Raw genomic sequence first — 15738 nt, 5'->3', positions numbered from 1 at the left:
TCATACAAACAGTGCATTCAACTATATTACTACACAGACCAATCTGGAAAAATGGGACATGGTCAAATGGTATCTCTGGAAACTAACTACTTTGTATATAGAACTACCTTCCACATTTGAGCTTGTACCCATGTTTTACTTACACACCAAGATTCAATGAATAAGCTTAAAGAATAATAGGTTCCCAGCTTCAATCAGTGATTGACTCTCTGAAAGACGGACCAGGATGATTTCCAATGTATGCAGTCAGGTAGAAGTATACTGAGGTTAAGGGGAGGTCTAAAAATGATATTTAAAAGGCTGGTGGATCTGCGGGTCTTCTGGATAAAGTCTCACCTTGCTATATTAAGGACTGTCACAAAGAAGAGGTAGATGGTGATCATGTTCCCTGTGAAGGATCTAGTTTTTATTTAGATTAAACATGTATTTATATCAATGTAGCCTTCCTCTAGCAAGCTAATTGCCATGGACATTGGATATTTCCTGTCAAGCAAGTACCTGGATACCCCTGGGGTGATAAGCTGCCCTATACAAATACTGATTGATTGACATAAAACTTTCATCTGACTTTCTCAGTAGGTCAACTTAACATTTGGAGTGTAAGGATTAATATTACCATTGTTTTCCAATCCTTAGGGACAAGTGATTTTTGAATGGGAACTTTGGTCTTTTATTGTCTGCTACCTGAATGGTAATCAACCTTGCAAGATTAAACAGATTCATTTCAGTTAAGCAATGACATTTATACCCGCCAACAAAACAATGTATTTGTTAATCAAAGCATAGTGTACATGCAATTTACTAGTTTAATAGAAAAAGCAAACAACAGACATTATTTGGAAGCTTTTGAATTTCTTCTGGGTGTTATCCTGCAAATCACACCATCACGTGGTTTAAGTGAGCCGGTGTCCAATATCTTGAAGCTCTGTCCAGGGACCAGTTCAAACTCATATCTCTGCAAAAGCTTTGCCATTACCACTTTAGCCTCCATCTAGGGGAAGTAAAGACATGAAGCAGAGATTAAGGAATACACTTTACTTTAAATGAGCTCAAAGTATCCAAAAAAATATCCAGTGGTATATTGTTTATCATCTAGATAATCATAACCTTTACTTAACAAAGAGGGGCAATTTAAATGTGGGAGATAATGGATCATCCACAAAAAGTTGGTGGATGTCCCAAATGCCCACCTGCCATGTCCAACCCCACATTAAGAGAGCCTTGGCGCAGATCTGAAAACTTTGGTGGGCTCCGGATGGCTCCGGAATGATCCGGGGACGGGATCTCCATACTTCTGGGATACCGAGACGACATGGCCGATGCCCAGTGGACCAGTCTGGTTCGGCTATTAAGGAGGCTGGCCCGGGTCCTTCTGTGGCCGTCACCTACCCTTCTGGACATCGGGACATGACAGGCCTGTACCGCTGCCTCTGTTTTTCTCCCTCCGCTGCCTCCCTCATAACCAATTTGCATGGATGCCGGATCTTCTTACCAGCCTGGATGCTGCTCATTTATCATCGTAATGGCTCCAGAAGGCGGCAGTCTGAACGGGGACGAGATTCTGCTCTTCCGAACCGTCCCTCCACCCACCAGGTCGCAAGTTACTGCTTTATCGATGGTGAGTGCCACGGCTCTGTTTGCCCCGTTGTACCCATGTTCCCTGCTGCAGTCTGCCAACCCGGAGAATTCTCACTCTCCCAGATCACGCTGCTACTTTGCTATCCCCCCATGCTGGCCATATACTCAGAGGTTCTCTGACTATTATCGCCAATGCCCCAGTGATCCGGAGCCTCTGCATACTTTTTTTCCCTGCCTTCTGCCTTTGACTATGGATCTGCGCACCCTCCTTTGACTTCTCCCCTCTTTGCGATTAATTCTTACTCCCTGGTTCACATCGTGGACTTTTGTCCCTCTGACTTTTGACTCACCAGCCATTTTGCTGTTGACTATCGAAGATCTCTCGGACCTGGACCCACCATCTTGTTGTACTCATGTCCCTCCCCCCTCCCCTCACCTCTCACTCCGACGATCCTCAAAGTATTTCCCCCTCCTTCTGGTCTGCCTTACTCCATCCTCCCCCCGGCTCCCTCCTATCCCCTCACCCACTTTCATAACATCACTTTTGTCACTTTCTTCCTTCTCTCCCCCTTTACATTTTCGTCCACCATTTTCCACGCAAGTCTGTCTCTTAATTACTGTTCCCTGAACTCATGCATTTTCTTTGCTATGTTTTCTTTTCACTTGAGGTGAACGTCTTTCTCCTTCTGCCCGCTCTGCCTATGCCCCCTCCCCCCTCTGGGTCTCTCTCCCCTCTCCTACCTATCCGTCTAGTCTTACTCTGATCCCCCTTCTCCCTCTCTGCCGCCTATGATTTGGCATTCACTTTGAAATGTGTGTGTAAAATGTATAAATGATGATTGTTGTAACTTGCCACAGTACCTTCGGGTCCATCCAGCGCTATATAAAACTCAATAAATACAAAATACAAATACAACGAGATTAGGGGTGTCACTTTTCCTTACGACAGAATTGCAGCCAACTAAACTGCATGCAAGATTGTCATTGCACGATGTGTGAAATGGCGCAAGCCATTCTGAAAACATGACACTGTATACACCCCGTCTATATTGCCCATGCACACTGCATGCATTATATGTAAGTCACTCCAACAGCAGGCCTTAGAGCCCTAAGTCAGGGTGAACTATATTACATGTGAAGGCACCTCTGCATGAGCAGATGTACCCCTGTGATGCCTAGTTCCCTTACTATTCATTGCAAGTGTTCCGGGAGCAATTGTAAGAACATGTACCGGGCACTGGTCATTACGAGTTACTCAGCTACATGATGGCTTCACAGATATCAAACACCTGGTATCAAACACCTTGTCTTAATAAATCCGTACTGATGCCAGTATCGGATTAAGGAAGACATATCCCCGAAGGGCACCTTAGAGGTGCCCCTCGTAACCCTACTAGGCACTTAGTGTGTTGGCTGACTCAAATCTTCCACTGTGCCTCCACAGATGAGTTTCTGTCCCCCTGCCTTGGAGAGCCTGCGATCTCAGAGGTCAGGATCAATGCCTGCTCCGCATAAGGTGTTCTCATCTCCTCCAGCAGGATGGCTAGTGTTTTAGCATATCAAGGCAAGAGGTTTCAAAGCCTGTGCCGCCTTTGATATGCAATCTGGCTTCCCCCCAGAACTGGGGAATGCCACCCTCTACCCTGGGGGCCGTTTGGCTCCTGAGCAGGTGGGAAATTAGAAATTCAGTAGCTGTGTTTCACTCACAGGCTAGTCACACCGCTAAGGAGGCCTACCTAAAGTGAACATCTAGAAAAAAGTTTCAAAATATTGTTTTGTGTGAAAATAGAGACTTCTGGGTCAGGGTTATGTCCACTCCCCATAGGAAGTGGTCATATATGATTGTAGTCACCCTACTGGTAGGTAGCCTAGTGACTATTAACATATACTCCCATAAACACCCCTACATTGAGTATTTAGGGGTTCCCCAACACCAGAGAGAGAGATTTGACTACCTGGGAACAGAAGAAGGACAAAGAAGAGACAACACCGCAAGATCCAAGGACCTGTACAGAAATTGGCGCCAAACTCCGCCTTGCTGCTTGTTCCTTAACAATAGCAGAGATCCGACTTGTCCTGCAGCTGTTCATCCTCTCCAACACTTGGATGACTGTCTTCACTTTAACAACCATCTAGCATCTACCTTGAGGTGGAAGAACCATTCCCCTACAACTGCAGGCACCAACTGCATCTGCCTGATTCACCGTGGGCATCTGGCTCACAGAGGAAGCAACATTACAAGAGGCGTTTTGTAGGTCTAGGAGGTGAGCCCCATCTCTCTGCCGAGTTTTGAGATAATAGACCTGACAGGAGCCCCCCTACCCTAATACCCTGCATACCAGGGCACTTGCACCAGCCAAGGCTTGCTGTTCATCTAGTCCGGGCCTCGCCACCTTGGAAGCCTTACATCACACCGAAGGACTTCAGGACCAAAGAGACCTATGACCAGAGTGGTCCTGCTGTCTTGTTTTTCCCTTCTCTGCAGGTGTACCAACAACCATGAGAACCTCAAACGGAAGTGGTCATCCACCCAGCCAAGCACCTCTGCACCTGAGCCCCCCGGTCCATGTTCATGACTACTGACTGTGTCCCCTTGGCCTAGGAGTCCCTACAAACTGAGCGACCATTTGGTTCAGCTGGACTTGTCCACAAGTCCCTTTCTGCAGCCGCTTTGATTCAAGCCCCATTGACTTTACAAGTGTAGTGTTCGAGGCTACCATACCGACCAGCAACTCTGCACCAGGACACACCAGGACAGGTAAAGGGAAAATGCTGGTGGTACTTTGAACCAAAGCCCCTTAGTACCTTAAGTCCCAAAGGGTTCCTCTGAACTCCGACTGCAAGTACAGTTTTGCTACATGTGTTTTTCCTCCCATAGATTAACACTGTAGAGTTTGAAGCACATGTCTAAAAACCGTTATCTAAACTATTTTACTGTTTTCATCTAAAATGTATGTCTCTGAAAGTACTCAAGGTATTCTAAAGATCTTGGTGTCTAAATTCCTATAAAAATCAACTTAATTTTTCTAAATTGGTCTTGGATTTCTTTTTGAGTGTGTGAACTATTTATTGACTGTGTGTGTACAACAGAAGTTTAACACTCCCCTCTGATAAGCCTAAGCTGCTCGACTTACACTGGCATACTACATAAAAAGCCAGCTTCCTACACTTACTGTACTTTCATCCTGCGTTTACAGCCAGACGTTTTCACTAATTTGCTATTTTCTCTAGCCAGGTACATGGCCGTTTTTTTCAGAGTAACTTTCAATAGTCATACGTCCCATGTTTGAAGTTACAGTGCTTGTCTCTCCTATCTCAATATTCTCAACAGACTGTCTTGTCTTTAGCGTGCTCTCAGCTTGACGGATGTTTGGTCCTTGGGGTGCTCCACTTAGGTGCTTTATTCAGTTATTTGATAAACTACCCAAAAGGTGCCACCATACCTGTATTTTCATTTCAATCATTCTGCGTCTCTAAAGAAATTTACAGATTTGTGTCTTTGGGCTCCCACAACGCTTACAATTTAAAGTATGTTTACAATAAATATCAAACTACACAACTTGTATAGATGTATGGTATTCAAAGTCTGTTTTTATATGACGTTTAATCTAAAATGTAGATGGCACAAATAAAATGTGTGCAAATAAAGGCATTGCGAGAATAAAAATCTCCCTCTAGGGGTTTGCAGATCAACAGAGTAAATGCTTCAATGCTTACCTGTGTCTAGTATGCAAACTGATTCGAAGGTACTGCGGGAAACTGCAGCATTTAGAGATGCTTCCACTCGACTCCATGCAAATAATGTACATGACGTAGGCCTAACAAAGTACATTGGATTCTACAACTAAATCAAACCATTTTCGGAGAGTCCTGGCATTCTACACCTACAGAGGCTTCAATCAGCATTATTAAGTCAGTCTCGTCTCTTAAAACAACTAAAATGTTAAAGTCTTTCCTGATAGCTGATGAATGCAGAAAAGACTAGTGAGGCATGATGTTGACCTCAACTCTTCCCAGTTTATTCCTGTACTTCAGTGGTTCCCAAACTGTGGTCCGGGGGCCCCTGCGGGTCCACGAAACCTCTTCAGGGGTTCTGCGACTACTTAGATAATTACATAATATTAACAGAATAATAAAGTATATATAAATAAAGAAGCTAAATGTACATTTGAACATTTTAAAACGCACTGTACTTGTAAAGAAATTTGAATTTTGAGGTTGAGAATTACATTACTATCTCAGATTGATTCGCAGGAGCAGTGCAGATGCATCAAAAAGAACATAGTATGGATGAAAAGTGGCCTCAATTGAATTTAGAAAAGCTCCAACCTTTCTATTAAAATGTATTATTAAAATTGTAGTTTTGTGTTTGTGAATGAAATAAAATGTGTCAACATTTGTGTATATGTTTGATTAATGTTTTTTTTCTGTAACATTTGTGTATTGTTTTGCGGTCAAATCATCAACAATGCTTAGGCAGGGACCCCCGTTTCCAGTAATGGCTCGTGGGGGGCGGTCCCTGATACCAATAATGATTCCATGGGGGTCCATGGTTTCCAGCAATGATTAAATGGGGGTCGCTAGAAGTCAAAAGTTTGGGAATCACTGTTGTACTTCATTAGAGGCAGATATCCCATTCCTTAACACATAAAGTGATGCGAATGTGAAATGCATGTGCTGACTCCAGGAGAAGTGTAATTCTAGGAGGTGACCCCGAAATGTTAAACATTACTCATTGAAAGTATCAGTGCAATTAATACTCGGGTTGCACAAGAGTGTGCAGATATTTCCATTACAGAAATGTTGCACAGCTGTGAAAGATGTATACACAGTATGTTAAAAATATGTTGACTATCTTACCTGGGCAAATATCTGTCCAATGCAGGAACGTGGCCCCAGAGAAAATGGAAAGTATGTATAGTAAGGCCTATTAAAACATATAACCTGAATTAATAAGAGTATTGTGGATACTGTTAAGCAATTACACAGTAGCTTAAAAATACAGTAAAGTGAGAAAATTAAAACTAGGAACTACAGCACAGAAACATTTGCACATTGACTGTTATTGATTTATTTAAAGGATCTTAAATGTGCCCTTAGCACAAGACCAATCTCATAGAATGAACTCAAGTATTGACCATTAATGACCAGCACAATAAATAGGTTTCTTACCTGTAAGAGTAGTTTTGGAGCTTAATCATTTTATACATTTACTTGCTTGGCATTCTACGTCTAACGTGTTTTTCCGTGCCATTTTGCCCTGAACCATGAAGGAGAGAGATTAATCAGGGGCTACTACACCACCGGGGAAAAGAGATTGATTCCCTATGAAGACATTTATCCAGAAGCTGCATTTCACAGCAGTTACATTTTGCAGTATTGGAATGCAAAATGCTGATAAAGTCCTAAAGGATGAAACACGTTTGCTGGGATGATTGGAAATAGCTGTACATTGAATAATGAATGAAAGTTAGATTCTGAAGCGCAATCACAACACTTCTGAAAACTGAATATTGTTGACTTTTTCATATTGTATTTGTTTCTGAACTTTTTACTGCCTGAATTTTGGCTGGAAATAGATTAACAAAGTAGACGCTCCTTTTCAATTGTTTTGTTGTGTCATCTAAAATAGGTATGTTTCAGATGATTCACTGTATACATTTAAGCCAAAGCGTGGGATATGTTCTATGACAAACGTTTTATAGTTCGTAAGTTCAAAGAGTGCATGTACATTGTGGTATCTCATGTATACAGTTTCTATGAACAGTAATTTAATGTTTACTAGATGTTTGAGATAAGACTCCTGCCAAATAAATGTGTACGTTTTATGTTTTCATGTGTCTGCCTTTCCTCTGTAACCATAGTCTACATCTTAAAGAGTAACACGAGATCTGCACTGAAAATAACTACACATTTGTGATTCTAGTAAGTAAAAGTACAATGGTCTTTGACACTAGAGAGGTTTTAAATGTCAGATTAGGTTTTCAAAATATGTTTGTGCTAAATGCCAGAAATTAGATATCAATGTTTGGTGGTCATCAAGATTGTCTGGGTAAATTGAACATGTACACAATTTGAAACGTGATGCCTAGGTTAAAACAAATTGCTATTTGTATGTCAAACCTCTGTAATGGAAACCTATGCAGCTGTTCACATGCACTTCAGCTACAATGGCGGTAGGTTTTGTGAACCTTTAGATGCTGGGACATCAAGCTTGAAATCCGCAGTTGCAAAAACAAGCCTCCAAAGATGTGTATTGTGCTACTCTGCATGGATCTAAAAGACTGCTCATAGGTCAATTATTTGTCTTTCCTTCTGGGTTTTGTTTGGAACTCACTATGGGGTTTTCAAGAAAGACTTGGCCATGGTGGTCTTTTTGTTAATCATGTTTATCTACTAATAACATTTAGGGGCAGGGATTAAGCATAGTCTTTCCCTCGTGGTGAGTCATCAAATCCTGGCCTCTGGATGCAGCTGTTAATTGCATTTAAAAAACATCACATTCAATGTATTCAACAATCCTTTTTAGTTATGTTTTATTCTGAGTTTTTTTGATAGTATTCTCTGGTCTGACACAGCCTTAGTCTTTCTTTTCATAGTCCTCCTTGCTATTTACATTAGCCCTTAAATGTATTTAAGGGTTAATGTAGATAACTCATATCTGCATGAAGAGGCAACCCTTACAATGTAAGGACCATGAAGCGGAGGGTAGGACTCGGGTAAGGAAGAAAACTGGTAAGTGATCAGGGCATTCACTGCCCTCTCCTGGTCTCATAAAAGCCAACAGAGAGCCTGATACTTAGAAACTGACATACATTTTAAGGGTGTTAACATTGCTCTTCCACATTTTCTCGCTAATACTGTCTATGCAGGTGGGGCTCTTACAGCTTGTGCCAGAGCGCAGTTTTTCCCTGGGGGTCAGGGACCGCAGTATGAACTTTAGCCCAAAATCGGTTGCAGTCATCTAAAAAATATAACTGCACGTTGAAAATGTAAATGGTCTTAAAACTTAATTTGGCCTCCCTTCCCTTCCTTTTGTTTTTTTTAATCTTATACTGAGAATACCCTGGTACTCCCTCTTCCCTTTGTTTTTTCTTATTATTTCTAAAACCCCAATAAATACATGTTTTAAAAAAAACATTATTTGATAAATCTAAGATGGCATTTTAAAGTGCATGACATCCTTTCGATGTTTCCTGGATGGCTCAGTAGTTATGCGAGCAGGCTGCTGACTTAAGATGAAGAGCAGTGAGAGCTCAGCATTTCTCATCAGATCTGCACCAGAATAGACTGCTGCATATTTCCTTGCCTCAGCTGCCTAGAGGACTGAGTTGACTCTGCTATGGCATGATTAAACCTACCCCTAAAGACAGAGGACGCCAAAACCTGCCCACCCAAGGGTTTATGGTAGTGGTGGAGTCTTGCACTTCTGAAAACACACAATCTAGTGTACACCCGAAAACTGAAGGCACGGAGTGATTGGGTGGCACAGTGACAGCAATGGAGAAGCAAACAAGAAGTGGTCCCACGGGGTCTAATCTTTATTGGAAGAATATTCAAGTCCCTAACATTGTACAAGTGTCTAGGACACAGCGGAATCTGTCACACCAAACCTGAACAGGTGTAACCTAGGTAAACAAACCTAGGGTTCCCAATTCTAGAAAGAAATGCAGAACATCTGAATGGTACATGAGAACATTATTTGTGATCGACATTCTTTACCAGGGAACCTAAAGTAAACACAAGTTTAATATTTGAGCAATGTAACAGGAACATTTATTTTAGTGCCAGAGAACAAGTCAAATGTGTCTATCTAATTCTAAATATCTCTTTTGGAATGTGAGACAACCAGATACTGACAATTTTAGACAGGCAAGCAATCCTGACAATTTAAGATGAAATGCTTACTTTGGAGCTTCAGGGCTAAATCGATCTGGATTGAACTCAAGTGGATCCTTGAAAAACTCGCCCATCCTTCCCATGACATACATATTGAACTGCAAAAAAAGTACATAACATTTGGTGTAATGTACACGTTACACAGATATAGAAAACGCAAACATTGTGATAATTTTCAATAAGCCATTTTGTTAGTGCATTTTATTGGAGAAATAGATGAGCATAGCTATTTTCTTAGTGTACAATTTGTTAACTTTCTTTTGCAATTAAATTTTTACTGAATAGTAGATCATCTTGCTTTCAAAATATAGGTTTACATATAAATGCAAGCAGAAAAATATCCGTACCATTTATTTTTCGTTATCAAAATCTGCTACATATGTCAATAGAAAAAAATCTCCAATCATATTCACATGTATAGGTTGATACAAGCCTCCCATCTATACAAAATTCCCACAGTGTAATGAAAAGGATTACCTATTCTTGGCAGCCTTGCATCCAAACCTTCTAAAAGTCAGGCTTGTTCGATCATTTCTGCATTTCCAAAAGAAGCTGAAAGCACATCTCTACGCCAAACATCTGGTGTATGATCTACTAGGAATCAAATAGCAAGCACCACCCTTTGTGGAAGGCTCTATTCCGTCCACCGACTTAAGAAGATGATCACAAATTGTTCTCACCAACTTAAGGACATGATCACAAATTGTTCTGACCGAGCTGATGTTAATGATCATCAATCGTACTCTACCTCCACCTCACTATGTAAGCAGAGTACCATTGTTTCCTAATTGTCCCACCCAAACTTTCTCTCCCCGTGTGTTCATAGTTCTCCTGCCTGCACCCGATTCTCATGTTTTCCTCCCTCCACTCCCTCATTCCTGTGTGCCTTGGTCTTTCTCCCTTCAACCCTCCTCCTTGTTCTTTCCTCACTCTTTGCCGTGCCGGCTCCATATTCCTAGTGCTAAATTCACCCTTTTTGCTTTTTCTTATTAGTGCAACAGGGGTCACATACTTTGTTTTCTTTAAAAACAAAATACTTTCTATATTGAAGGCTCTTTTAACTTAAATGCACTTCTAATTGTGTCTCTTGTGTCAACTGACAGCGGGGTGGTAAGAGAGGCTTCATTATAGCCCTTCCTTCCGTTTACACAGAAATTAAAGAAATACTGTAGTGATTGCTCCTTTGCCATTCACCCTGCATTGACATAGAAACGAAAACTGGATAGTATTGAAGGCAGATAAGCCTATAAATATAGATTGGCTACTGTTCCTTAAATTTGTATAGCTTAAAGTACTTACAGTGTATGTGTTAGCACATTAAACCTAGAACTATTGGCTATGGTATTGCTTTTCCCCTTAGTCCTTGGCTGACAGAGGAGTTTCTCATCAGTGGAACATAAAATCATTAGAGACTATAACAACTGGTGGCTATATTCAAGGCAGTAATGAACACTACAGAAATATGCTTTTAGTTAAAATAAGATTCACAAATTGTACCCTTAAGGCCACCAATTCACACTGAAAAGAATGGGCTTGACAGGAGTTTTCTTATGTAGGTTAGTTACTGCTCTTGGAGTTTTTAAGTGTTTTTGCTTTGGCTTTGGCAGTGTCTGTGGCAAGAAGGACATTACCATATTCCAGTTTAGCCCCAACGCATTTGTCAATTAGTCCTGTCCTTCAGTAAATATGTAGTCCATCTGAGAAGATGATTAGAGATTTACAGCTAGATGCATCAAACAAAAATCCGCTTGCAAAGGGGCAATTCTCAGAATCTGCCCCTTTGCGACCGGTATTTTTGCATTTAGGATGCATCATCCCAAATGCAAAAATCACAAATTGAGAAATCGCTAAATTGCGATTATTTGCATTTAAGGAATCTCAAATTGAGATTCCTTAAATGCAATGCATGAAAGTTTTAAAAATAGCGAATTCGCTAATAGGGCACGCAAATTACCATGAAGTACAACTTCGTGGTAATTTGCAAAAAAATTGAAAAATGGACTAAAGTGCATTTTTCAAAGTTTCATGTTGCGCACACACATGCCCTAAGGACATGTGTGTGGACAACATATGTGCACAGATCAATTTCAAGGGTGCAACAGGGTGTCCTTTGGACACCCCTGCACCCTTGAAATCGCAATCTCAATATGCGAATCGTAATTGCGATTTGCAAATTGAGATTGTCTTCCCATTCATTGCTTTGGGCCTCTAGGCCCATAGGAATGAATGGGGAGGTATTCCTTAATTGCGACTCGCAATTTGCGAGTCGCAATTTAGGAATTCTGAGAAATCGCTATTTTTCAAGTGATTTCTTGATGCATTCCATTTTGCTATTCCTTAATAGCGAATCGGTATTTTTCGCTGGAATCGCAAAATGGGTTGTTGATGCATCTGGGGGTTAGTGTTGGTGCCCATGAACATTCTGGTATCCACAATGAACTCTGGGTTTTCGCTTTGGCCTCGATTTCGATTTAGGAAACGCCCATTCTAAATGAAGCATACTGCTTCCTTTCTTTCCATAGGTAAGCTAGAGTGGAGATTGCCAAACTCCAGCCTGGCTTCGTTAAAGCTCAACCAGTTCCATATCTTCATAGACTGTCCTATATTTTTATGTGTGGAGTTCCCCTCCGGATGGCAGAGTCTCAGCAGTCATAAAGTTAGTATTGAATTGTTTGCTTGTGAATACTGAAAAAGAGTACACTTACACAAAAGTCTAAATGTACCTTTGTGAATCGGGCCCTATGAGTCTGACAGTGGAAATTTCGCCATTGCACTACATTTAAGCATTTCCTTATTTTGGTTTATATAGGATGATATTTGGTGTTCATGGTACACTTCAAAACACTTGAAAATAAGTTCAGAAATCTAAACCCTTTAGTAAGAATAGAAGTGTTTGGAAGTTAAAAATTCAAGAAATTAAGTACAAAGTAGTACGTTCATACGTTCCTAGACTATTTGGATTCTAAAATCTACCTCTACATGGTATATGAATACATCGTGTGAAACACACTGTGACCTGGAGCACACACAGATCCCGAAGGTTATCTATATTGTAAGTAAGAACTGATGGAAAACATGGAAGGATTATTTTCTTCCCCTAAAAATTTACTAAAAGAGCCCATGCAAGCGGTACACAGTCAAAATATCGAGTTGAGAATATCGAATAGACAAAATATCGAGTCAGAAAAATCAAAGGTATGTAATATCGACAACAAAAATATCGACGTTCAAAATATCGATTTATGTGTGTGGAAATAATATCGAGGACATAAATATCGAAATAGGAAATATCGAAGTTAATAATATTGATTATAAAAAATATCGACATTTTAAATAGTGTATTTTTTAATGAATGTAAAGTATTGATATTGTAAAATGTTAGGTATATACATTTTTAGTATTAATTATTAGTGAAATGAATTGTGAAAAATGTTTAGGAGCGGGATGTAGGGTTTATAGGGGATAAGGGTGGGTAGTGTTTTAAAATGTATATAATAAAAAATATTAGTATTAATAATAAATATAAATTTAAAAATTATTACAATAAAGAGAAGAAGTTGTAAATATTAGTTAATTAATAATGTCTAATAAAATTGTATTGTAATGTTTAGTAGCGGGTTATCGTGTTTATAGGGGTTAAGGGTGGGTAGTGTTTTAAAAATATGTGTAAAATTTTTAAATAAAATTTCGATTTTGATTTAAAATTGAAATAAAATTTCGAATTTGAATAAAAAAATTTTAATTTTGCGAAATTGTATTTAAATAATTTAAATGATGTTTCATGTTTGCTAGTGTGTTATTGGGTATATAGTGGATAAGTGTGGATTAATAATGTATAATAACATTGTATTGTAATGTTTAGTAGCGGGTTATAGTGTTTATAGGGGTTAAGGGTGGGTAGTGTTTTAAAAATATTTTTAAAATATTTTAATAAAATTTCGATTTTGATTTAAAATTGAAATGAAATTTCGAAATGGAATAAAAATTAAAAAATTTATAGGGGCTAAGGGTGGGTAGTGTTTTAAAAATATAATTTAAATATTTTAAAAAAATTACAATATTTATTTAAAAATGAAAAAAATATTCGAATTTGAATAAAATTTTCCAAATTTTGCGAAATTGTATTTTAAAAATTTAAATGATGTTTAATGTTTGGTAGTGTGTTATTGGGTATATAGTGGATAAGTGTGGATATTGTCTTAAATAGTATGTTTGTAGATAATACATATTTTAAGTAAATTAAATAGGTTCAGTGCCCAGCACTTACCCTAATTAAATGTTGATTAGAGTTGGAATAGTAAATTAGATAGGTTCAGTGTCCGGCACCTACCATAATTAAATGTTTATTGGAGTTGGAATATTAAATTAAATAGGTTCAGTGTCAAGCACCTATCCTAATTAAATGTAGATTGGATTTGGAATAGTAAATTAAATAGGTTCAGTGTCTAGCACTTACCCTAATTAAATGGTGATTGGAGTTGGAATAGTAAATTAGATAGGTTCAGTGTCCAGCACCTACCCTAATTAAATGTTGATTGCAGTTGGAATAGTAAATTAAATAGGTTCAGTGTCCAGCACCTACCCTAATTAAATGTAGATTGGAGTTGGAATAGTAAATTAAATAGGTTCAGCGTCCAGCAAATACCCTAAATAAATGGTTATTGGAGTTGGAATAGTAAATTAAATAGCTTCAGTGTCCAACACGAACCCTAATTAAAAGTAGATTGGTGTAGGAATAGTCAATTAGATAGGTTCAGTGTCCAGCACCTACCCTAATTAAATGTATATTGGAGTTGGAATAGTAAATTAGATAGGTTCAGTGTCCAGCACCTACCATAATTAAATGTTTATTGGCGTTGGAATAGTCAATTTAATAGGTTCAGTGTCAAGCACCTACCCTAATTAAATGTAGATTGGATTTGGAATAGTAAATTAAATAGGTTCACTGTCCAGCACTTACTCTAATTAAATGGTCATTGGAGTTGGAATAGTGAATTAAATAGCTTCAGTGTCCAAAACCTACCCTAATTAAATGGTGATTGGAGTTGGAATAGTAAATTAGATAGGTTCAGTGTCCAGCACCTACCCTAATTAAATGTAGATTGGAGTTGGAATAGTAAATTAAATAGGTTCAGTGTCCAGCACCTACCCTAATTAAATGTTGATTGGAGTTGGACTAGTAAATTAAATAGGTTCAGTGTCCAGCACCTACCCTAATTAAATGTAGATTGGAGTTGGAATAGTAAATTAGATAGGTTCAGTGTCCAGCACCTACCCTAATTAAATGTAGATTGGAGTTGGAATAGTAAATTAAATAGGTTCAGTGTCCAGCATCTACCCTAATTAAATGTATATTGGAGTTGGAATAGTTAATTATATAGGTTCAGTGTTCAGCATGTACTCTAATTACATGTGGTATATTTAAATAGATTGTACATTATATTAAAAAACCATTTGTAATAATAATATAAATGAATTTGCAATATCTACAAGATAAAAATCACACAGTTGTTTTTCAAACAAATCTTTATTTTTTTACATCTCAAAATAAGGGCAATATATATGTATTATAAAGCAATGTATAGTGTAATGAATACCAAATATAAGGACAATGTAGTTAGAAAAATCACATTTTTGAGTAGTTGTTTAGGAAAGTACATTTTATGTACAGAGAAAAAAATGTAGTTCAAGATTATGCAATGAATGCTACTATACATTCATATAAAAAAATTTGAATCTTTTTAATAAATTATACATTTGTAATGAAATAAATGTTTCTAATATTTACATATAATCCAGTGCAGTAGAAATGATGATATAAAAGAATGAACATTTTAAAAATATATTTGGATATTAATAATATTGAACATCATACCATTAACATCATTTTCAGGATATTTGTAAAGTATACAATATTTTTATTTCAAATTATTATTATTAATAAATAAGTTTTAATAATAACAATTTTAACATGTTAGTCATATTGTTAAAAAAGTAATACAGCAAAAACAGATAGTATATTAGACATTTTTCACAGATTATTTTTCAATAAATATCACATTAAATATTAAAATGTATTAATATTTAATGTAATAAATATTAAAAGTATGAAAAAAATACATTCGTAGATTTAAAAAATACATATATATTTAAACATGTTGCAAAGTATTTTTTAACAATTATACATAATTTTTAGCAGTAAAAAAATTGTTTTGGGCATTTATAGCACTATTTTTAACAGTATTGTATAATTGGGGTTTT

The 15738-nt window shown here is 38.0% G+C and overlaps 1 protein-coding gene across 1 annotated transcript in view; it reads right to left on the bottom strand.

Annotated features, from left to right (window-relative positions):
• Nucleotides 1-646: 646 nt before the first annotated feature.
• LOC147690172 (cholesterol 24-hydroxylase-like) overlaps nucleotides 647-15738 on the bottom strand; it is a 275267-nt gene continuing 260175 nt past the window's right edge. Inside the window, exons 13-15 of the mRNA XM_086937765.1 lie at nucleotides 9487-9575; nucleotides 6439-6505; nucleotides 647-991 (exon numbers count right to left, since the gene is read on the bottom strand). Coding sequence (XP_086793891.1) covers nucleotides 833-991; nucleotides 6439-6505; nucleotides 9487-9575 — 315 coding nt within the window. The 3' untranslated portion in view covers nucleotides 647-832. The remainder of the gene's footprint in view (nucleotides 992-6438; nucleotides 6506-9486; nucleotides 9576-15738) is intronic.

Source organism: Lissotriton vulgaris, chromosome 9 (assembly GCF_964263255.1).
Source record: "Lissotriton vulgaris chromosome 9, aLisVul1.2, whole genome shotgun sequence".
Lineage (NCBI taxonomy): Eukaryota > Metazoa > Chordata > Amphibia > Caudata > Salamandridae > Lissotriton > Lissotriton vulgaris.
This window is presented reverse-complemented; position numbering and strand designations above follow the sequence as displayed.